This window comes from Pagrus major, chromosome 5 (genome assembly GCF_040436345.1).
Source record: "Pagrus major chromosome 5, Pma_NU_1.0".
Classification (NCBI taxonomy): domain Eukaryota; kingdom Metazoa; phylum Chordata; class Actinopteri; order Spariformes; family Sparidae; genus Pagrus; species Pagrus major.
Window position 1 is genome coordinate 3,900,996 of NC_133219.1, and position 25,493 is coordinate 3,926,488.

At 40.1% G+C, this 25,493-nt stretch overlaps 1 protein-coding gene across 1 annotated transcript; it reads left to right on the forward strand.

Annotated features, from left to right (window-relative positions):
- Positions 1-125: 125 nt before the first annotated feature.
- On the forward strand, positions 126-23,937 carry olfml2a (olfactomedin-like 2A). Its single transcript, XM_073466451.1, has 8 exons — positions 126-267; positions 11,635-11,898; positions 13,343-13,450; positions 13,583-13,759; positions 15,246-15,492; positions 18,831-19,115; positions 19,309-19,494; positions 22,484-23,937. Exons 1-8 carry the CDS (start codon positions 199-201, stop codon positions 23,086-23,088), a joined length of 1,941 nt encoding a protein of 646 aa, XP_073322552.1. The 5' UTR covers positions 126-198; the 3' UTR covers positions 23,089-23,937.
- Positions 23,938-25,493: the final 1,556 nt, after the last annotated feature.

Sequence of the window (25,493 nt, forward strand, 5' to 3'; positions counted from 1 at the left end):
GGAGCGCGCGGTGCAGACAGGGCGCACCAAACAGCACACACACAAACATCCACACATACAGACAGACGGACACTTACTGTATGATCCTCCCTGCGTGACAAGGAAATGGAGTTAAAATAGACGCACTACTTTCCTGGACAGAAGGCAGTGACTCGCTTTGGATTTCTGAACTTTACGCGTAGACACTCAGGAGAGAAAATGTGGAGATACACGAGTTTGTTCGCCTGCCTGCTGGTTTTGTGTAAGGATGCGTCTTCACAGAGCAAGGTAAGAAAGATGCATAACTGACAGACATGTATATTCTCTTTATTTCCCAGGATCCCCATGCATCATTGCAATGTATTACAGCACTGTGGTGAAACAAGGCTTGTTCAGAGTTAATAATGGTCCATGTTTGATCTCAGCGGATCCTGTTATAACAGTATCCCAACCTCCACTTATGCTGCTCAGCCTCACATCTTAGCTGCTTCATGTTCCGTGTCATGGTGCCTCTGCTTCAGACAAATTAGTGACTTGACCAACGTTTTTCCCAAGCCAGACCTTTAAATTTCCTGTCTAAAGCCGGCAGATGGTTCAGGTTATGTGTCATTTTTTATGATTGGAGGTAATCCTCCCAATGAGGGCTTTTGTGTGACATGAGTAACAACAGGTTTATGTAATGATACCTTCAGTGAGTGCAGGCCTGATGCCAGCAGAGTGTGGGAGAGATGGCACTCACTGGGGTACAAGTAATATCTGGCTGTCCTTGTTTGCACAGCTGCTGGACTCCAGTAACCCCTCACTCTCCCTCAACCTAATCCAGCTCTACACACACACACACACACACACACACACACACACACACACACACACACACACGTACAGTGCACATTATAAATGAAGACCAGAGGATCTGTCACATATTTATGGCCAAGTATGGTGTGTGATGGTCAACAATTGTCTGCTCTGGATACAATCAGAGGACAAATCAGCAGCAATATAGGTCAGTGAAGAGAGAACGCCCCATAGTAGTAGTAATAGTAGTAGTAGTAGTGAAGTGGTAGTAGCCTACTTATCGCAGCAGTGTTTGCAGTCTTTGTGGTTTAGTATATGGTTAGAAATAGGTGGACAACCATGTGCCTGGTTTGGTCTAGGACCCTTAGTTCTGATGAATGGAAATCTTAATGTTACAGTTTATAATGATATTTTAGACAACGGTGCATTTTCACTCTTGTGTCAACACTTTATGTTTTTTCCCTTTGTTTCACCATAAAAATGCAGGAAAGACGTGGTTTACCAGTCTGTATGAAAGATCTTGACTGACCTACACAGAGCCCTGACCTCAACCCTATCTAACACCTTCAGGAAGAACTGAAACTCTGACTGTGAGCCAGATCCGATCACAAAACATCAGTGTTGGTCCTCACTAATGCTCTTGTGTCTAAGTAGAAGTAAATCTCTGCAGCCAGGTTCCAACATCTGGTAGAGAGACTGAAACCATTAGAGTGGAGGCTGTTATAGCAGCACAATATGCCCGTGTTTAACCATAACATATGGCTGGAGTATTTTGCTGTCTGCAAACTATTGGCCATGTTGTATAAATCTAGTAAAGGTGGTTATAGAAGCAGTATTGTCATTTGTAGTAGTGACTGTATGTGAATACATAATAGTGGCCTTAGTGTCAGTGCTACTTCTAAAAGCAGTAGTAGAATCAATAGTGAGTGGATTTAAAGGGGCACTATGTAGTTTTGTAGAAGAAATTCAAAGTTTTAATATTTACAGTATTAATGAGGTAATAATACAAAATCAGAAATATTTCCATAACAGAATAAACAAGCTGTTCTCAGAAGAAAATAAGGTCCCAGAACACTGTTTGAAGCTAGAAAGGTGGCAGGGTCCACCACATATAAACATGTATGAAAAGGTCATTGTCCTTTAAGGTCCGTTTGTTCAGGCATAAAAAAAAATCAGTCAATGAAGACTTTTCTCTTCTGATTAAAGGTGCACAATGTAGTTTGGGGGAATACATTTTAATCAGAGGAGAAAGATCTTAGTTGACTGATTTATTTCTGCCTAAACACACTTTTGTTTTAATGACTGAATAAATAACCTTTAATAGCAGTTTGAAACAGACAACTTTCCAAATTCCCCTCTCCTAGTGTTCCCCTGTAGTATAACTGTCACAAAGACTGCATTAGCAACATGGCTACTGCTAATGGCCTTGCAACTGCCCAAAGCAAAAAACAACTGTAAAAGTGACAATTTGACCTAGAAACCATGATCTCAGTGCTATGAAAAGGCAGAGTTAAACACCTAGTTGTCTCAAGAAGTAGGCAGGTGTTGTTACTTACTGATCTAGTAGAAAGAATGCTGGTTTTGAGCCGTCTCAAGTCCCAGTGGTAAGGAGGAACACATTTCAACAAAGGGAAAAGAATGACAAAAGACAGGAGCGCTTTCCATCGAGTGAATGCCCGTAAATTTCTCAGGGAATAATGCATGGATCTTATGGACAAAAATCAAGCATATTTTGGTGGCTGGTATCTGTGAGTGAGCACAATTTGATGCATATCCAAATAAAAATCCAGATCTAGCAGATTTAAATATGCTTTATTTGATATTGGATTAGGCTTGCTTAAATTAAAGGTGGGCTTGGCAGAGGTATGTGCTTTTCTGAGTGCCATTCTAGTTCCAGTTGTTCCACCGTTACCTGGGGATAGCGACCAGGTAAAACAATGCAGCAGATGCCAACAAACAACAGCAGACGCCCTCCCTCTGTGCAGTAATTCATCTGTTGTTTTTTGGGGAAAGATCCTGCTTGGTGGCAGACTGAAGAGCATTGTGAAAGCAAGTGTCATTTTTCTACAGCCATTACATGAGGCAATCAGTATTTACTTGAGAATGATAAGTCAAAACGAAAAAGTTGTCTATTACCAGTTTACATATGAGATCATTTAATCAAAATCATGCATATTAATAATTAACTAAATAAAGATGTCACAATTAAATCAGTCCATGTGAAGGGCTAAATCTCCACATATCATGACATGTGTCTCCACACAACAACATTCCTCAGCAGTCATGCAGCAGTGTCAAAGCTCCAGTCTCATGGCCACTGCAGAAACCCAGTCAAAGTCTCCATAGCCAGACTGGTGGCACTGGCATTAATAAGAGACAAAGCTTGCTTAGAAGAGGGCATGGAGGGCACCAGAGGGTGGCGTGAGAACCAGCATGTGCACCTGCTTCATGTTTTGGTTGTAAACAAATCTGAGGAGAATCAGTGCAAGGTCGACTGGGGTCTGGAGAGAAGAAGACAGACAGCAGACCAGGGAGCTCAGTGTGCCTCAGTCAAACAGCCCACAGGAGCAGACACGGGATGATGATGATGATGATGATGATGAAGTATTTATTTACTTACAGGTGCTTTAATGTGCTTTACACCTTGGGTGATGCTACAATGTTCATAAAATCACATTTTGTCATGGCATGTTATGCCAACATGACTTTATTTAATTGGGGATGTCACATGGGGTTTGATGAAGAGTCAACATTATCAGTCTGCAGAGTCAAGTCTCTGTGTTTGTGGTTAAAACAAAGCTGCAAGCTGTTGGACATGAGATAGACAATTACCTTATTCACACTGAGCCAGTGACCTGAAAAGAAGTGCTTTTGGCGTCGCCCGTGTCAGTGTGAATGGGTCAACATTCAACATCGGACCCATGTCCATTACCCTGCACGTGACCAGGGTTTTACACAGGTGTGACATTGCTTGGCTTTGTTTTTTAAAATGGTCAGGATAGATATGATATTTTAGGCCGTTGTGAGCTCCATAGATTGTGAGGAGGACTCCTGGATCCCTCACACATGAATTTGACCATTCTTGAACATTACATTAGCTAATATAAAGATCTGTCTGGATGTTTTAAACATTGTGAGAGTGCTGCCTTTTTTATCAGTGTATTACAGGGACCCATTGTAAATTATGGTTAGAAGTAAAAGAGACGTGAATGCACTTTCAGGTCCACTGTAGGCAAAAATATTTTCACAAGCCATTACAACACAGCCTTGTTTTTATTGGACTCACTTACACTCCGCATGCTCCCAAATTCTACATTTGAAAGATCATTGGCCTTTTTTCTCAGACTTGAACACTGTGTAAATGAAATAAAACAGAATGGAATAATCCCATTTGACATATACTCAATTGAAAACAGTATAAAGACAATATATGTTTGACCTCATCAACTTCATTGATTTTTGTAAATATACCCTTATTCTGAATTTAATGCTGTCAACACTTTTTAAACAAGTTGGGACGGGAGCAACAAAGACTTTGTATGGACCTGTTTGGAACATTCCACAGGTAAACAGGTTCATTGGTAACAGGTGATACTATCATGATTGGGTATGAATGGGTTAACGAGTTTTCACCACTTTGTGGAGCACATGATTGTATAGAGGGTATTACTAGATGGGCTCAGGAACGCTTCGTATAACTGTAAACAGTTATTTTCATCTTCAAACGATTGTATTCTGTTTTATTGCCTCTCCCTCGGCGATAACTGTGGCTCTCTGGAATGCCTTGAGGTAGCCAAGGGTCCAATTCAAGAATGCATTTCAATATCAGCATTGTGTTTAATGTATTGCTTGTGCTGTGGATGTAAATCACACAGTCTGTGGTGCAGATTAGATAATGTACTGTAGCTGCAGTGGACACAGATGATGTGGTCATTTCTCACATTGTGTCAGAGCGCACAGCTCTGCTCTCCTTACTCAAACACTAATTGAATGTAATATTGTAATAAAAAACAAATGCTTGATGGATTTTTGAGAAGTTGTCATGCTAACGACTCACATATTATCTTAGCTATGAATTACAACTACACCATTTTACAAATCAACTGCTGACTTTTTGGCCCAAATGTTTTAATATTGAACTTCTTTTGTTTGCTGCTCAATAAAAGGAGAACAATATTTGTCACTGAGCAGTAATAAACATCTGCTGTAACAAATCATCTGGCAACATCTGTCATTCCACTCTCCAGACACACACTAATGATTAACTGTCACTTTGTGCTTACGAATGTGTTATTGTGGATTTTATTAGGCAGCCACATTGTCAACTTGATTTATTTCTGTGTTTTCAGAGCATTATTTCAATAATCAAAACAGATGATTGTGTGGAAATGTGTCAAAATCCTGTTAAAGATTTTACAGTTCCAGTTCTTTAATGGTAATTTGACATGAGAGAAAACTTCACATATGTTATTCATTAAGCTCTTTAGTATAGTTTAACATGAATTCATCAAGCATAATATGTGTCGGCCTTTTTCTCCTGTTTGCATCATGATGGACTGTGACTGATGGCTTTAAAGACTCTGGGCACACAAACAGCAGTAGGAATGTAGATGTGTACCCCCAAAAGCATCGAGTGCTTGATACACTTTGTGTTCAGCTAATTAACATCCCTGTGCTAATGCCAGTGCTTTTGTTTATAGTCTGAGCCCCGACCTCCTGTTTCATCTCCAGACTGAAGGCTTTAATAGAAATCCCCCCTTTGTACCAAGTTAATCTTTACAGTGGCACAGTAGGACTGTTTATCATAAGCACCACTAATTAGATTAGAAATCAGGTGGACTCTTTGGACTGGAATGTAAACCTCAGTTTTGGTCTTGACTACCCTTGACAGGAGATGATGTGGATTTTAAAGGGATAGTCCATCATAAGCTTGATGGGTTTAAGACTGATTAGAATTGGTATTCACTACGCCTTTTTGTGCATTTGTGGGAAAATAGTTCCAAACCAAAGAGTGGGGGCTGAATTAGCTGCAGGTCATAACAGGCACCACAGCACTAATGTTAGAAAGATGGAGTACACAGCTGAATATTTTAGCTTTGCCACAGGATACCTGCTCTGCCTGCCCATTCACCACATAGTTGTCTCAGTGATTGCCAGCTGGCAAAGCACTAAAAGGAGAGGATATCCTTGTTTATATGAACAAGGCTGCAGATACAACAGGCCAGCGCTACTGAAACACTGACTTTAACTCTGAGGCTAACTAATGCAGCAGCCATTGTGTAACACATCTTGTGTTTTTAGCAATCCGGAGCACAATTGGGGTTTCACTTCATCACTGTCAGGGTGTGTTAGCTGTTAAAGGCTGCAGCGGTTGATCTAATAGAGCTCTCTGCGGCGTGCAGGCTCTTTTCCTCCCATTGTGCAGACATGAGTTCATGTTTGAGCCGTGTTCTTTTTGACCTGAAACTTGACTGCACTTGAAAGGTCAAAACCAAAGACTCTAAGCTCAAAGCATGCGTTAAATACTCAGTACTCTTAATTATTAGCACTCTTAATTGTGTTGCCTGTTCTCATGCTGGTAGGTCAGCTTGGCATGAGATGCTTCACGGTCAGTTAGGCATACCAGAACTAATGATTTGACAGGAGGAGGAGGCAGCTACTCTGATTGGCAGAGTGATTCAGATTTCTGTGATAAGCTGCTGCCGAGTCTTTCTCCTGCAGTAAAGCCTGCAAGATAATGTTCTCTTGACGAGACAAAACATGAAGTACCAAAGAAAATCTGGCTGGGATTTCTCTGACTTCTCTAATTTAAAGCAATTTAAGCTGATGTTGCTATGCAGCAGTTGGGGTTTGGCTGGGGTTGAACAATGCAACTCTGCAGGCCCGTAGGCATAGCCTCTGCTAAAGAAGTTTAATCTGCTAATCCACTCTGTTTTCATGTGGCTGTAGGATTTGTCAACCTGCTGCCTTTTCGCTTGACATGGGTCAGGATTGGCTGGGCTCTGCACACAGGAGTCCTGCCCCATATCAGACCCCCTCCCAGTATATGTCTGCAGTAATGGAGGGGGAAGCACACCTCCTCTCCTCTATCTTCCCCCATCACTCAGCCTGCATTCCTTCTCTAATGAGCACCCACATCCTCCTTACCTTCAGCCTGCTGCTGCCATGCTAAAAGACAGCTGTTAAAATTGTAACTACAGAAGCCATTAACCAACATGACCAAATCACAAAGCCATAATTCTAACTACCTATGCCCCTACCAAGGCCCCTACTCTTTTTCTGGCATGGTTATGCACTGTAAATTACTGTATATGTGAGTAATATTCCATATCATGTGTCATCTATTGTTATTTTACTTGTCATATTTAAAAGGATGTTTTATGAATTTAAAATTGCACTTCTATAAAGTTGGAGGACTCATAAGAGACAGATTTGAAAAAGAAAAGTGAAAATTGTTGTAGCATGAGGCCCAAACATACAGAAATTTAGTCCCCAGTATGGGTCTAGCTCAAAAAACACTGGATCCTCCATTTCTCATAATGCAACCAATAGAATCATTTCGTCCTAGCCTCCTCAGAGCTACAGATGTAATTATACACCTGCTTCAAAGTGAGGTGGGCAGGGACTACAGAGCAACACGTAGCCAAATACTGATATCTTCATTAACTGCTGTACTTTCGTAAAGAGTCTGTGGAAGGACCTTCTCCATTAATAATGCTTTAATTCATTGTATGGCTGCAACTAATCTTTAAACAATTAGTTATGCAATTAGTCAAAAGTCTGTAAAATGTCAGAAGATAGTGACAAATCCTGGTCCACAGAGACATATTCAAGGGTTGCGTTTGTTTGACCAAAAGTCCAAATTATCCAAATATGTCCAATATTTTTATTTCACTTAAAGCTAACAATGACTACTTATGTATTGTATTTTCCTAATCCTCGGGAATTTCATTACTTTACTTAAAACACCCAGTGACCACTTATGTAACTTATAATGCATTATAAAATAGTTCAAATGTATTACAGCTATGAAAATTTAAAAACACTTTGATCATTGTGGGAAAATGTAATTGAGTGACCAGCAATTAGGAATTATTATCATACTTACCTTGTGAGTCATTATGAAATACTTTGTAATGTCTGATGATTACACTATCAAGATTTGAATGAATGTAATGTGTACTTATAATCATAGGCATGTTATAAGAGAAGTCGGTGTCATTATGTTTGATGGTTATTGTTATAAAGCATTATGAATTTAATAAGTGGTTATAACTGTGACTATATACTGTATATATATACATATATATTATATAATATTATAAGGCATTATAAGTATGTTCATAAAGTGTTATAGTGTATTGTAGACATAAGCTTCAGAGTGTTATCAGTGTTTAGTTTACAATGATACAAAACAGAAAAGCCTATTGTAGCCCAATTGTAAGCCTATAAGTAGGATTTTTCACTTTAAACCTCTTCCATTCATTGGAAAATATCCTTATATAGAGAGAGAGATTACAAAGAATGGTACCACTTCAGAGAGTTTCTTCCAATGTGTTGTTCATATTCTGAGAATACTACGCCCTGGCTTCAGTCACATGAGGACAGGATCTCAGCTCATTAATGAAGAATCTCTGTGTTGCTGAACTCTCTTCCTGATTAAAGGGATAACATGTGTGCAGCCTGTGCATCCTGCACTGAGCTCGCCACGACTAAAACATATGAGGGTTGTCTTCTCATTCATTGTGGTCATTGACCAGGTGTTTCATTCATAGGACCTTCACCCAGGTGACAAGGGTTGGAGTCCCATGTGAGGCCAATAGCAATGGTTACCATTTGTTATTGCTAACTTGACCCTGGAACAACACTGTGTTGTTCTAAGTATAGGCAAGGCGGGTGGCTGTGGCTCAGGGGTAGAGCCAGCGTCTTGTTATCAGAAGGTCGCTGGTTCGATTCCCCTTGTCTGCATGTCAAAGTGTCCTTGGGCAAGATACTGAACCCCAAACTGCTCCTGTCACTGCACTGCCATCAGTCTATGAATGTTTGAATTACTGTAAGTTGCTTTGGACAAAAGCGTCTGCTAATGATGGGTCTGCTAATGCCCTAAAATGTAAAATGTGACATGGTGGACAGGCGGGTCTATTACATGGTTAAGCATGATACCAGGTTGAAGCCCAATTAGTTGTATCAAGTGATATCAATTGAGTCAACATTGGTTGGGGCAGAATACTACAGATTTGAAAACGGTGGTGTGGAGTTTGAAAGAAGAGTTTACCGGACCTCTTGCTCCTAATCTCTACTTGAGGCTAGTGGCTCAAGTCTACATTAGCTGCTGCTAGCATAACCCTTTCAAATATTCCCTGCTGAGTTTGAAAATGTTGCAATGTTAATTCAGTGGAGTACTCTTTTAACATGGTAACTCGTGTTTCTGACAATCTGCAACAATCTGTGCAAAGTAGAGTGTCAAGTGGAAACCTTGTGCTGTGTCTAGAAATGGATTATCCTTTTTTAATAGCATACATGCTCTCAGTGAAGTTCACAACAATGTACCAGTTACATATTTAATTTTTGCAGCAGGCTGTCACACAGAGCGCAGAAGGTGGACCAAATTACAAGAGATATAGAACTCAGTTTGCTGGTTTGTAGTCCATTTGCGGGGTCAACCACACACATCTTTGTATTGGTTGTGGCTGCAACTTCAAAGCCAAGATGCAAATTTGCTTCACCACTGGATGCAAATGTTTTATTTTCCCCTTCACTCGTTTAGGGTGAAGAAACTAGACAGGAAAAGGAGCTGATAGGCTGAGAAAAACACTGGGGACAAGCCAGGGCTAACAAGGATTCAGATTCAGAGCAGGTGTGGAGGGCAAAACAGGCTGGTGAGGAGCAGAAAACACAGCAGGGACACATAGGCCCAATCCCCATGTCCCCCCTAAAGCCTTAAGCTCTGAGCTTTTATGGACTGACCACACCTGGTGATTCCTGAGTGAGAGCGTCTGCAAGGGACCGAAATGGTATAAAGGGAATTGGACAGCACTTTGTGACGTTTCACTTCACCTTGTAGGTTTGGGACTTTTTATTTTATGTTTTAAAATATATATCCTTATAATGACAACAAAAAAACGGTATTACACATACACACAAATAGAAACATATTCAGTCAGAGGTTCCAGGGAAAAAGTTCCATAATGTTTCAAAATAAATAAACTGAGTGATTTAAGTCAAGAATCTGTTTTCCGCCTTAACGGGAACATGTCTCTTTGAGTCTGTGAGTATGGACATACTAAAAAACTGCAAAGAGACCACAAGAACCACCAAAACACAATAAAAGGAGCAGTTCCTCTTATAAAAAACCTATTCCTCGTCAAGATGGATAAGAACTACTGATTTTAAGGTGTGTTCAGGCTGAGGACTAAGTGTTTTTGCAGTCAATATTTATTCCCCCCAAACAGCTAGCTGACACTGTAGCAAGCTCCAGCTAGACCATGTGTGTTTGAAAGAAATGTGCGTGCGGTTAGTTTTTGTGACAGCACAGACTGACTGAGTTCAAACTCAGCATATCCAACTCCAACAGATAAAACTCCTGGTATGTGCCTCCTGTTTCTCTTCTTTTCCTCTGACCCTCTCAAGTATGAACTGGAGTCATAAAGCCTTTGGATAGGCATTCATTTTTTCCTCAAGTTGAAATATTTGTATCTCTTTGCCACTAAACTTTATAAGCAATCCAAAATTTTCTTTGGTTTCAGAATCAGAATCAGAATCAGAAATGCTTTATTGATCCCCGAGGGGAAATTGCTTGCATTACAGCTGCTCCCATTCAAAGTCCAGAAATATGCAGAAAAATAATAATAATAATAATAATAATAAAATATACATTCTACTAGAATATATACAGTGTAATAAATAATGCTACAGTTGAAAATATATTGGTTATTGCACTGAAAATATATGGGTTATTGCACCTTTATTCAGATCAGCGCACAACAAGACAGCTGCATGGGGCATTTGAAAGGACACAGCTATTGCAAAACCAATTTTACAATCTAACTGTCTTCTGAACTGGCCCACCTTTCACTGTCAGGGAAGGTGGATTTTAAAAGAATAAGTGGCGAAATTCACAGACTTCTCAGTAGACCTCAGTCTGCCAGCACGCTATCACCACCTGAACATTTTATCAACTATGCAGTAAATCTGAGTAGATGAATTCTTGTGTGAAAGCGTCTCCACTGTATGCCATCTTGCACTTGTTTCACAGAGGAAGAGTGTGGAATGTCTGCTCAGGCTGCCATGCATTGCTTCCTGTTTGTTAAATAAAGACCATGCGCTGACAAAGCTCTGTCTTCATACATGGCAGCCAAAGGCCGGGTCTTATAAGTTATGTTTGTCTCTGAGGCTTTGCTCTGAGTGACATCAGCTAACATTCAACAGAGGGGAAGCATGAGGTTATTTCTCAGGATGACTTTCCTTCCCTTTGTTTTTGTTTCCCTACAACAGAAATGGTTTTATTATTCATGTAAGTCCAGCAGGGGTTAGACTTATGGAATAGATGACTGGAAGAACTCAGGATACACTGATGGAGGACGGAACAAAACAGCTCAGCATCTACCTTTAAAAACAGTGCCACACTTCATAGGTTTGGATAAAATACACTGTATTTTACTGTATTTTTTTATTTTACATGGATTGCACTAGTGTGTTAAACTACTGCTCAGCCTTGAAGCAGCTTGTTTACAACAGTAGCACAATACAGAGACATGTGTACACATGCGTCTACTAACATGCAAGAATGAAAGAAAGAATATAGTGACCTCAAAATACCTTTTTTCTTTTGGATGTGAAAACTCCCATCCTGTCTTCCAGATCTTTGGAGAGACCGAGCCTGTCCGGATGACGTCAGAGGGTTCAGACTGCCGCTGCAAGTGCATCATGCGTCCTCTGAGCAAGGATGCCTGCCTGCGGCTGCGGAGTGGCAGTGTGCGGGTGGAAGATTTCTACACTGTGGAGACGGTCAGCTCTGGGTCTGATTGTAAGTGTTCATGCACTGCCCCACCGTCCTCCCTCAACCCCTGTGAGAATGAGTGGAAGATGGAGAAGCTGAAGAAACAGGCCCCTGAGTTGCTAAAGGTGAGGAATGACTAAACTTAAAGCCACTATATGTAGAATATTTATGTGTTCATAGCACCTTTGCCACTTCTTTGATACCAAGATCATTCAAAATCATCAATAAAATGAATACCTGTACAAAATTAATACCATTGCATCAAAATGTTGATTGTACATGAACAAATGCTGGAGATGCTGAGATAAATCTATTAGTCACTGAACTGAAAATTATACTTTTTGATAGCCGATTAATTGTTCAATTGAATTCTCAATTAAAAATGCCAAATATCTGCTGTAATGATTTGCAGATTTTCTGGACAGAAAATGAAATATCATGGATCATTTTAGACTGTTGGTTGGGCAGTACAAGAAGACAAGACAAGAGAAATTTTAGTGACAAAATGATTCCTCAAGAAAATAAATAACAAATGAATCAATTATGAAAATAATTGATAACTACAACCTGACAATATTGCAATCATTAAACCCAGCCATAACAGACAGATGGAGTCATTGCAAAAAGCCACAAAGACCCTGGGAAATACAACCTTCATACCCTCATATCAGCAATGCACTTAGATGAACATGGTACAGTAATCCACAATAAAGACATATAAAATGAAGACAAATAGTGTGTAAGAATGTACGTAAACATTTAGCATTACAAAATAAGCTGTAAAATTGTAAAAACTAGAATGGTACTCGCATAACTCTGCCAATGCCCAACAGTCTTTATTTCAATCAAGCCTGATCCAATATCAAATTTGATTTGCCCTTTATCACTCTAAACTTCAAACCACCTATAACTGCTTAAGATCACCAGCTAAGCCATTTTAGATTACATCTGAGGTCATACTGTGCACCTATTTAACAATACACACCAAAAAAAAAAAGACCAAAAATCAATTTTTAAAAAAAGGAAAAAGAAAAAGAATCACCCAACAGTCTGTGCTTGTTTCATTTAGAGAGCTGTAAAAGAGAACTAGAACAAAAGCAATCAGTGACAATAAAACTCCCTCCAGTTTAAAAGCGTGAACAATCATTCTTCAACTCTCTGTGACCTGACTATAGTAGTACGTCATCTAACATAGTTTGTGAACACGTCAGCACACCTATGCATGTACCTAAAGCACACTTTCATATTTCACAGACAAGAGAAGCACGCTATGGACCATATGTAACAAAAGGCAGTTCCAGATGTTTGATCTGACTTCACTTTAAACTACAGATTAACCCAATGACTCTCTGAAGGAAAATACTACGTTGAAAAGGAAAGGTCTAGAGAGTATTAGAGAGTATAGCTGCCTATTGAGCGAGTGGAGTGTGGATGTCAATAGTAGCAATCACAGCAAATGTTTGGGAGGGCACTTAAGTTATTAGTGCAGTTAAACAGAGGCACATAAAGGTCAGGTCTGTGTTCAGTGAATAACACTAGTTCTTCTCCTTTTATGGCATGAATGAGCAGCTCCAATCTATGGTGGACCTCCTCGAGGGAACACTTTACAGTATGGATCTAATGAAAGTCCACTCCTACATCAACAAAGTGGTGTCTCAGATGAACACCCTAGAAGAGGTAGGCAAACAGTCAAACTCAGTGTTCCCTCATACCGTTATAATTAAACATTTGGTATGAGGCGTATTATTGGAAGATGGTTTATGTGTATCAGCTTATGTCACTTGTCATGATCATGGTTTTATCTTGCAGACAATCAAGACAAACCTTACACGAGAGAATGAATTTGTTCGGGATAGTATGGTGAGCCTCACCAACCAGTTTAAGAGATATGAGAACTACTCCAACGTTATGATGAGCATCAAGAAGGAGATCTCCAGCCTCAGCATGCAGCTGCTACAGAAAGACTCCTCTGAGAACAAAGCACAGGTTAGAAGAATCATTTTCTGTGTTCGTATTCACGTGCAGCATGAAGCATCAAAACAAATAGTAATTAGTAGCATTGTAGTATTTCTAGTAGTAGCACTATAAGTAGTTGTAATATTAGCAGCACATTACAAGCAGTGCTGTTAGTCAGTGTAGTCACTGTGCGATTTGTAAAATAAAAACAGAAAAACAAAAAAAAAATAATGGATAAAGTCAGATGTCATATGTCTCTTGGCTGAGGGTCTATCTCGAGACTATCACGATAGTGAAGTTTCATATTGGCCAGTATTGATAATTATTGATCATTTTTAATGACCAGTCTTATTTTTTTAGCATTTTAGAAGACAAATCAATTTTAACCTCTTTATTTTTAAGGCACACAGGTTATAATTATGTTAACACAACAAGGAAAAACACACAAATAATATTTCATAAATAAATAAAAATACTGTCATACCGGCGAGCTGACCTGCTCTTTTTAGCTCACAGTTTCCTGTCTGTCAGCACTTATTTTCTCACTCTTGTGTCAGTGAGTTGTGCTTGTGTTTTTCTCGCGGTTGGTTTGAAAAACACTTGGCCAGCAGGCAGAACTCATGCGGCGGATTGTAAGCCTCAGTTGCCCTGGTGGACGCGCCTATCATAAATAGGCAGAGCCGGCCCTTACAAACCCAAACATACTCCGGCAGCAAAGAGAGGCTCTAAAGGATGAGTGACACCTGGAGGAGCAGCAGATGACCGGGACGGAGGCTGAAGGGGCCGACACAGCTGTAGCTTGTAGGCTGCCCTATCAGACCACTAGAAAAGCAGACATTACTATTGTGTGAGTCCATAGTAACACCGTGTTGTCAGTCACACAGCGATGGTGCAACTGGACTGCACACCTGATAAATGATTGGCTGTTCGCATGTCACTTAGCATGCTCTATTTTCAAGGGTTATGATATGCTGTGTATAAGCCAGGGCCAAGCCTATGTGCTTTCAAGATGGTTCGCATAGTTTCGTTTATCAACTTGCACCATCTACTAGCAGGAATATGAGATGAATTATATTTTTTTCAGTCTGACCAGAGGTGGGGATAAGACGTATCCCCACTGGGGATATAAAATGCCCTGTTTCCTGTCTTTATGCTAAACTATGCCAACTGGTTGCTTGTGGTACCTTCCTTTGAACTATATAGAGAATCCTTATCTACCTCTCAGCAAAAAAGCAAATTTCCCAAAATGTCAAACTATTCCTTTTAAAAGTCTGTAGGCCTGACAAATATTTACAATGAATTTGATAGGTTGTAAATATAACAAGCAGCTCCCTTGTTAATAATAATACTAATGGCATTATTGGTTATTATTACGGTTTTGTATGCTATTTCTCTGTGCACAGTGTTAACATGTTAATTCTTTCTCAGAACATTTCCTGTTCCAATCACACTTTCAGATTTTTCTAAATTCAAAGGACCTAGTGTATTTACATAACCTGAATATCCATGTTTACAGAATACTAATGATGAGAAAACCAAGGAGGCTGTAAAAATCCCCAACAAAAAGACCCCTGGAGCCAAACCCCCACCCAAACCACCCAAAGAAAAGGTCGTAAAACCCAAGAAAGAGGTCATTAAACCTGGGAAGCCGGTCAAGCCTGATCCTACGGCAAAAGCCAAGGTGGTTGGCCACCAGCCTGGCGTGGTGAGGGGCATCACATACTACAAAGCTGCCAAGACCGACGAGGATGAGCACAGAGGAGGTGAGGGTTTTCAGCCTGGCCGGGACACTCAGTATACGTACTCTCCCAGCGTAGTGATGTGTTCATAGAAAGACACCCTCTCTGAGCTAAAGCAAACACTGTGCTTGCACTTTAGCTGAGTTTGCACTCCCATCTGTGTGCGATCATCTGTGTGTGATCCACTGTTGGTGTTGAAAATGATCCAAATGAGTTTCTTCAGCAATCTAATCTGACTCCACATGGCACTTTGCTGGATCAGGATCAGTCAGCAGCTAGAGAGTCATAGAGCCAGAGACAAGGTCTTTATTAGCTGGATTTTGATGACAATTGAAGACAATATCAAGGTTTCCTAAGTATGAGATATGGCTATAATTGTATCGCAAACTTTTCACTTAAGTGCAAAGCAATAAAACAGGGAATCGACTGCTGTGTAACACACAAGATCCCCTCAATACAAGATTTATTCCATTGTTGTTTCAGCAAAGCTGCTCTAGTCATCGCAGGATTGGACTGCTGGTGCACATTCAGTGAGCAGGAAATCCAAATCTTTTATTGACAAAATACATGGAGCTGATGGAATGCTGTGTCAATGGAATACTGTCATGTCCATGACATGCCTCAGCTTCACTCCTCACAACAATGTGTGGGGGCCCTCACCAATGCAGAGAAAACATTTCCTGACTCCTTCCAATCCTCTTTAAGTCTAGATGAGTGAATAGGTATGCTGCGTTTGCACAGGGCACACGCACATAATGCTGTCAGACCATGTGTTCTGCCACACATGTGAACCTCAGTGAGCCCAGCCACCCTTGTCAAATCACTGAAGCCAGTCAGCTGCATTTCCATAATCTCTGGTTTAGAGCAGGTGGCAGAAACCTTTATTCATCAAATGAAGGTTCATATACCTTCATGCTTTTTTCTGAAATTCTTCTGACACACTTTTTTAGGGAGATGCTGAGTGTAACCACAGCTCGACTGTTGGCCACTAAGCTGCTGAGTTGAGTGACTTGCTCAGTTGTTGAAAGAGAGAAAAATGTTAAACACTTACTTTACCTGTCTACACTCATTTTAGCCTGCAAACTTGAATCAGTAACTGTGTGGCTGCAACAGCCAGCAATGCATCACCACAACTGACTGTTTACAACAGGAACTGTAGGATTTGAAATGAAGGAGTTTGTGGCCAGTTGCAAATTTCTGAAAAAGCTGCATTATTAGGCAACCGTTGCTGGATAATACAGAAATAAGTGCACACTGATTTGAAAAGTCTGCCCTTCATCACTGTGCAATTAGAACGTAACTTTGACTATGGTAACAGCTAATACAATGTCCCTTTGTTTATTTCCAAAACTTAAAATACAATGGTATTGTTTGGAAAATCATTAGCAGAAATTTCAAGCATGAAGGATTTGACATATGAAGTAAAGCCTTTAAAAAAACCCAAAAGAAACTGGCATGGTCCTTTAAGAACTACTTCAATATCGTCATCACAGTATCAAATTGGTTTATGAGTCTTTGATCTGTCTGATAGTAAAGACTGTACAATGTAAAATCTGTACAATGTGCATCCCATCTGCTTTACTGAACACAGATGGATGCCACGTCCATTGACAATTAGCTGATCCATAAAGTCATTGTCTAGACTCAGCCAGAAATACAATGACTTAGTTTATGTAGTTAGGAAAAAAATTATATTCTATAAAATTATACATTTTAACTTTAAATTTGATATTTCAGACTTGAAGTTCTCCGATGGTATGACAATTCCTTACTGCAAAAATTGCCCAGAACGGCGCTCCTGTCAACAGTTCCATCTGGGTGTTTTTTAAATCCCACTGTGTTTTGACATTTTTATATTTAATATTTTTCTGAGTCATTTCCTGTTGAAGAGCAGCACTGTTCACTAAATATTTTTTGACAAAAGACTTGATTTTTTTGTTCAAACTTAAAAATTTTTTTTAAAACATCAGCTGTTGCTAAAAATGGAATGGATTATAGTAGAATCTGGGAGTCATGCCATCCTCCAAGCTTGGCTTATATGGCATTAAAGAGTAGTGTGGCTCCTCCTTTAAGAAACAGGGCAGAGAGCAAGCTACTGTGACTGCACTCAGAGCAGACAGGTGTTGTTGACAGGAGCAGACAGAAAGTAGCTGTGAAGTTGTCTAGTGGTAGTAAATGTACAGTACAGGTTACAGTTGGACCAAGAATAAACTCTGCAGCTCCTCAATACACAAGAAGAACTTCTGTCTGAGTGGCTGCTGTCACTATCCCTGCTAATATCCATGCTATTTGTATCCATGCTAATGATGTTGATCTTGGTAGAACAGCAGTCTGGTTGTGATAGTAATGGATTACGTCCGACTTTTATTCACACACCGGAGACCAGAGTGGCAGCGTTTAGAAAGACACGCCAACTTTCACAGCTTTGCACACCTTGTCAATCACTATGTTAAGTTAATATGATTGTTGGACTGTCCGAAAAGTTACAAAAATTGCACATTGTACAAAAGGCTGAGTCCTTAGCAGTGGCAGGGTTTCAATTCTGACCTGCAGTACTTTGCTGCATGTACAGTAATCCCCTCTCTCTCCCACCTTCTCTGTCAAATCCTCAGCTGTCCTATCCAGTAAAGGCTTATTTTTATTATTTGATGATGAGAATTGTCATATTTTTTTTGTCATAGTTTTCATTTTGAAAGATTTCGGGTTTTTTATTTAGTTTTAGTCTCATTTTTATTGTGAAAAAGTTTGTCAATTAGTATTTTTGTCATGATTTTCATTGATAAAATTAACAATTTCTTTTAAGCAACTGGACAAGCACTTCATTACATACTGAGACCATAACACTCTCCAATGAAAGCCATAGATATAATGAAATCATTTTCTGTTCAAAAGCAAAATGTTGTCTCAGTATACTGCCAACCAGTTTAAGCTATAAGACAATGAAACGTGGTTAAGAGGGAGCGAGGAGAAAGAAGTTCAAAGAAGAGGGAGGAAGTTGCTGTTCTGTGTGCTACAGTGCTAATGTACCTTCTTTGATATGTACCCATGAACACAGCAAACTATAATGTGTCTCCTGCTGTCGAGGAGTCATATACTGTATTTACTGTACAGTGAATGAAAGGTTTAAAAACCCTTTAAAAAGACAGTTGGAACTGATAATGTGTCTGAACAAGTACTGCATGATACTGCCCAAATATAATCAGCACTAACAAGATCAACAAGCAGCTTGTCACCACTCAGCCTCAGGACTGTCTGATCTTGTTGAGCCATCTGCTGTATTCTGAATGAAAACTAGCTTTGTGAATCTCAGATTTATTGTATATCACCTGGCCTGACTGCCCACTTCCTCCCCTCCCTCACAGACCATTCAGCCAAAACGTACACGGTCCATCACATCACAGAAAACCAGTCAGAGGACGGAGGAGCTGAAATGGTCCTGGAAACCGTGGATGCCACTGTGGCTAAACCCATTGCTACCACTGAAGCTCCTACCACTACAACTGCTACTACCACCACAACTACCACCACAGCTACACCCACTACTATGACCACACATCGTTCACCAGCTTCTGAAAGACCAGCTCCAACCATTGTGCTGGTGCTGGACAATTCCAACAACAACAGTCGGCCCAGCCTCCATAGAGCAGGTACGTGCTAAAGGCTCAGTATTCTGTTACAGGCTGTGACTATAGTGACAAAGGCCAATTTAGCAGCAGAAGCATGTATAGGTTCAGTCTGACAAGAAATGTATGAATGTGAAATCGATTAAAGCCTTTGTTAATACAAGTCATTCTCTCCCAGGCATACATACATGTTGAATGCTTTGCTTGTTTCTTCTAGGGAAGATCCTCAACTGTGAAGGGACTGTAGCTTCAATTGAGCAGCCAGAGAAGCAGCACAGTTATGGGCGCAATGAGGGAGCCTGGATGAAGGACCCCCTGGCTAAAGACTCCAAGATCTATGTCACAAACTATTACTACGGGAACAACTTGGTGGAGTTCCGCAACCTGGACAACTTCAAGCAAGGTGTGTTTCAATTTGGTCTTTTTTACAATGACCCACTTACCAACCATTAGCCATAGACTGAAGCAGTACTTATGTATGATGGCAGGGTTTAACAGCCTTACTGCCATAGAACTTGAAGGCTTAGGTTTTGATTCATAGTTCAGCATAGGATTTCACCCCTTGATGGCACCCACTCAACAAATGTATCAAATAGGGTCATGATTTCAATTCTAGATCTAAAATTTATCAAAATAGGCTCTCAGTTTTGACCATCAAAATCAAAAGTAGGATCGGCCACAGTATTTTGTTTCTCTTCGCTGCTGCCTACTTGCCTGCGTCTGACAATAAAAAACAAAAACAAAAAGGAAGTAAAGATGACACAGCTGGTTTAGCCCGCAGCTGCACTGTATCATCAGCTGATACAGAAGGTAATTCTTACAGCGTCACAGATGTTGGGTTTTCTTTTTCTGAGATTCTTTATTGGTTGGTTTTGGAAGAGGATTTACTCGGGACAGATTTGAGAAGCTACACTTTGTAACAAATTGAATTTCCATATTTTGTTGTTTATTTTTGAGTTTATTTTTTGAAATTTCTTAAGTCATGCTGTTGTTGTAAAATACCCACATCTTTATGAAGAATTTGAAAATGTAAATGACAATTGTCAGGGCATAAAACCATCAGTTGATCGTTACAAATCCAGATGCAATTCCACAAATGCAGATTTTAATCAAAAATCAAACTGAATTCGGACCTCAACATCAAAAAGCAAATCGAAATGGGGATCTTCAGAATTGTGGCAACCCTAGTATCTAACGTGATACGATTCATTTGCTGTACAGCATTTTGTGATACAGAAAATACCAAACACTCAAGAACAGTAATATAAAGTGCCAACCCCAATTTAACCCACATTTTTAACATGTATATGTAATCGTTTTACAGTCTGTTTTGTGGTTTGGAGTTGGGTTGAAAATGTTAGCAGCTTCGTAAGAGGTTTTATTTCAGTGTTTACAGACTGACATATATTTCTCTCACTTTTTCACATCTTTTTCATAATCTAACGCAAAACATCATTATTGTCTCAACATATTGGTCAGCCCTTTTAGAATGTATAGCTATGTTTTTTTTCTCTACTGACAATGCTGACATTGATTCATGTTGATTATCCAATGAGCTCCGTGGGACTGATGAGATCTGTGGAATGCAGGTCTTGGTTGTTTCATGGCTCCAGTGGGTGGGAAAATCAACTCCTTCCACATCTAAATCTACGAAGGAATAGGATTACACTCTCTAAGAGAGTTAAGATGATCTCCCCTCTAAGGACTTGGCTTGTTGATCTAGATTTGTTTGGACAATGGGCTTTCTAAATGCACTTACATGTGAGGCATCCTACGGTGCGGTGAGCTCACAGCTGTGTGCGGATGACTAGGTATTTGGAGTGGCGGTGATGCCTGCTGTTCCCTGACATGTGCTCTGGCCTTTCCTTTGAACTGGGCACAGTGGAGAGGGATTAAGAGTGTGGGCTGGCCTTAGGGGTGGGGTTGATGGGGCTGTTCTACTGCACATTGTTTTTGTCCTTCACTGGGCTTTCCTTTTATTATCACTATCTAAATCAGACTTCCTGAGGGTGGAAGGTTAGGATAGCAGAAAGGATGTGATTAGAATATGATACCTACAGTACACAACATGTTTGTTCAGGACTGAACTACTAAACAAACTGTGTCATTGTCACATGAAGCCAGTGTGTACACAGTCTGGCAGTGTAAAAACATTGTCATTGGCTCTATGAAGGGCGTAATGAAACACACACTGCTAAATGTATCCAACTCATGATAAGTAAAGGATCATGTATGAATAAGCGCAACACAGGGGTCTTGAGCCTCCTCTGCATCTTTACTGTATTTTGCAATAATGACCAGCTTGCCATACAGTTTATCCGGTCCCGGCCCTAAAACTGAAGAATTATTAGAGCATTATTACATTTTGAGAGCCTGTTTCTTGTTTAATCAGCAGCGTTTTCTAGCCTTTAAGACACAGTTAAGCGGCCCAGGAAACTCAGAACAATTGCATGCATTGTAAATCATCTCACTTGATGCTACTCAACCAATTAAATCTGTGCATTTCTGAGATACACACAAACACACACAAACACAAACACACACACAAAGTTGAGAGACAAGATGAGAGAGAAGTGGGCAGAGAAAAGTAATCTCAGATATCGTGCTCTAAAATGAGCAAAGTAGACAAAGAAAACAGAGCTTTTAACCAATAATAAACAGGTGGTGCAGTGGGTCATCCACTGACCACAGAGCCGGCGGTTTGATCCCCACCTCCTCCTGTTTACATGTCAAAGTGGTTTGGGCAAGACACTGAATCCAAATTGGTCCTGATGGTCTGGCTATCACCCTGTGTGGTAACTTGGACATTGGTGTGTGAGTGTATGGGTGAAAGCACTACTTGACACACCCTCTTCAGTACATGAGAAACCCCCTGAGATCTTTTCCTAAACCTAACCAAGTAGTTTTGTGCCTAAACCTAATGGATGCCTAATGGATTTCATTGTACACTTCCAGCAAGTAATTGTCTGCAAGCCTCTAGATTTGAATTGAGTATTTAATACAATTGACAGGACTCATTTGATATATTAAGTCAAAAGATTTATTTGAAAAGTGCTTTTTTTTAAAAATGCTCTATAAAAGCCACAGTATGTTTTGACATTTTTCAATGTGTTTTACTAGAACAAATCAATAAACATTTAAAGAGTCAGAACTGTTCTTTGTTTCTGTTGATAATAGTGATGTCAGTTAGATGGTTAGAGCTTTGGAATATTAAATAACGACATCTTAACCGGAAACTTTTTGAAATACAAAAATGTAATGTAAAATGTAATGGCCTTGATGGAGGCAGTTGGATCAGAGGTGAAACAGTGGTCTGTTTTGTGGTTTTTGTGTGTTTCAACAATATTATATAATAACAGTGAAAGCTAACGTAATATTCCTGTTTATTGTAGGCCGATGGAGTAACCTTTTCAAACTGCCTTACAACTGGATAGGCACAGGCCATGTGGTTTATAACGGAGCCTTCTACTACAACAGAGCCTTCACCAAGAACATCATCAAGTATGACCTGAGGATGCGATACGTGGCAGCCTGGACACTGCTGCATGACGTGGTTTATGAGGACACCACCCCGTGGAAATGGAGGGGCCACTCTGACATTGACTTCGCAGTGGACGAGAGTGGCCTGTGGGTGATCTACCCTTCCATGGACTACGATTACAACCAACAAGAGATGATCATCATCAGTAAACTGGATCCCGGAGACTTGTCACTTAAAAAGGAAACAACCTGGAGGACAGGGCTCAAACGGAACTCCTATGGGAACTGCTTCATTATCTGTGGTGTCTTGTATGCCGTCAATGTGTACAACCAAAAGGAAGGTGAGGTGAACTATGCTTATGACACCCACACCAACACTGAGGCCATCCCACGCCTGCCCTTCACCAATGAGTACTCCTTCACCACCCAGATTGACTACAACCCCAAAGAGAAGGTTTTGTATGCCTGGGACAATGGCCATCAGCTCACATATCAGGTTAACTTTGTCGACCAGTGACACAGTTCACAGTAGGCCGCCAGTATGGCACCTAAATAGAGAGAAGATGCTCAGTTTTTGACAACTTAGAAGCAGCCATATTGGACTCAACAGGACAAAGGATGAACCTACACCAGCCTATCACTACCAATGCATGCTATTCAAACACCTGACCTCACAGTGTACCAAACATACATGCCTCAAATGTGTATTGGGATGTGACTGTACAATATGTCAATAGAATGGACCGTGGACAGTGGATATAATCTCAGAGGTTGAGTTAAAGCTCACTGGATGTGCTGATCCTAGGGAAGCATAGAGATTTCCTTTTATCTTCATTTATGAAATGTCAGCAGGCTGGCTTACTAGCAAACAAACACAGGGCTATAAATAGTTATTTTAAATAAGTGATAGCAGTTGTAACATCACTTACTGGTTTTGGGGGGCAAACTTTAAGGCTTGCATTTTGGATTTATCACTAGATGCCATTTCTGTAGTTTCTGAGGCCTGAAAAAAAACTAATTTTGGTAGAGACATCAGCGGTGGCTGAGTGAGATGACATCACGTCAATCAAGCATATACTATCCAAAACACGAGTCTTACAGGGGAATATAAGGGGCCCTATATCCCAGATCTGGCCCACACCAGACACGTTCACCAGGCCCACATCCCACGTGGAATGATGGCACTTGGGTGATCCACTCCTGTTTGCCAGATCTGAGCCACAAGCAGACCATTGAATGGCCACATGTCAGCCATGTGCAAACCGAATAAACCAGAACTGGTCCAAGTCTGGGTCAGATCCAGCCCACCAGAATATAAATGACCTGTGGCCCAGATTTGGGCCAGTTCAGGTTTATTCAGTTTGCTTTTGGCCAACATGTGGCCATGGTACGGCCTGCTTGTGGCTCAGATCTGGCAAACAGGTGTGCCATCATTCCATGCGGTATGTGGGCCAGATGACAATGTCTGGTACAATTTTGCTATCAGGGCCACATCACTTTCCTTGGCTCCGGGGAAGTTTTACAACTATGAAACCTTCATGGATCCAAAATTCATGAGAAAGAATTATTATTGACATTCTTTGCAGTACGAGGTGTCCTATCACCAGTTTTATAGACCTGTCTTTTATAATTGTGCTCTATTGGGAAAATGCTTTTTGGGCTGCAGGGAAATTTCTAGCTGCAGTACCACAAGTGGCCACTGAGCAAAACTGAAAGCAAGGCTGAGCAACACCGCCAAATACAGGTTTGAATAGATTCATGGCCCTTCCAGAATGCTGTGCTAAGAACTAGCATCTAGTCAGAGGAAATGCACTGTAAAGAAAACTTATTTACCTTCAAGTATTCAGTCATAGTTGTTGTTGGTTGTTTTGAACTGTTAAGTTTTAAGTTAAGATGAACTAGCTAAACTATTAGCTAGCATTGCATTACAAGATTTGGCAAAAATCCCTCGCCTTTCTAATCTTAGATACATCCTTCTTATTTTTTAAGCATTTTATGCATGCTCCAAATATTTTTACACAGCTAAGTGATATTGGGCCCCACCCCCAACATTTAACTCAACCAACGAGATTATTTCTGCCTCCAGAGTTGTCAGAAATGTTCGTATACCTAAACTATCAGCTATTGTTGCCCATCTACTCCATCCTATCACCATGCACTTTGATCACGAATCTGCTTTGATTATTATTCCGGCCTCATGATGCTTCCTGTCTCTTTACCATTGATGTTGTTTTGAGGGATATGTTGATTCAATATGAACTCCAAAAACAAAACAATGTACACGTTTTTAAGCTCAAGATTTTTTTTATATTTACATGAAATCATTTGATAAAATCATACAGCTTTTTTATAATTTCCATGCCTTTTGTAAATGTCTATGTTCTTTAAAAATGCAGTTTTTGTTTTGTTAATAACATAACATAACTATTACATTTATCATAATTATTGAGTTTTGAACATTTTCACCTCAAATGAACAACCATGCATTGCACCATTAGCTGTGCCATCTCCAATAATGGACACCATAAACCAGAAATGTTTTTATTTTTGACAATGACTGACAGTACTGAGGCACATACTGGGAGCTTTAAGACACATGAGGTAACTTTTACAGTACTTTATAGTACTGTTTTGGACTCACCATTCATGATTTACAATGACATTTTTTTGCCTGCTCTTGAGTGTTTGCTTAAATTTATTCATAAAAGGCATGCTGATTTCAAGTAATTTTGTTCGGTTGCAAGGTCTTTATACATAAGTAATAATGTCATGAAATGTAACACTTGAACCCAGCTGTGTGTGTGCGTCTGTGCTATGAAATAAAATTTCCATTATAAAAGTCTGTTGTGAGCCTTATAAGTCAATCCGCAGAGGCCCAGTAAATGCCATGGGATAGCAGGACTCGCCTTGTTGAAGAGATGA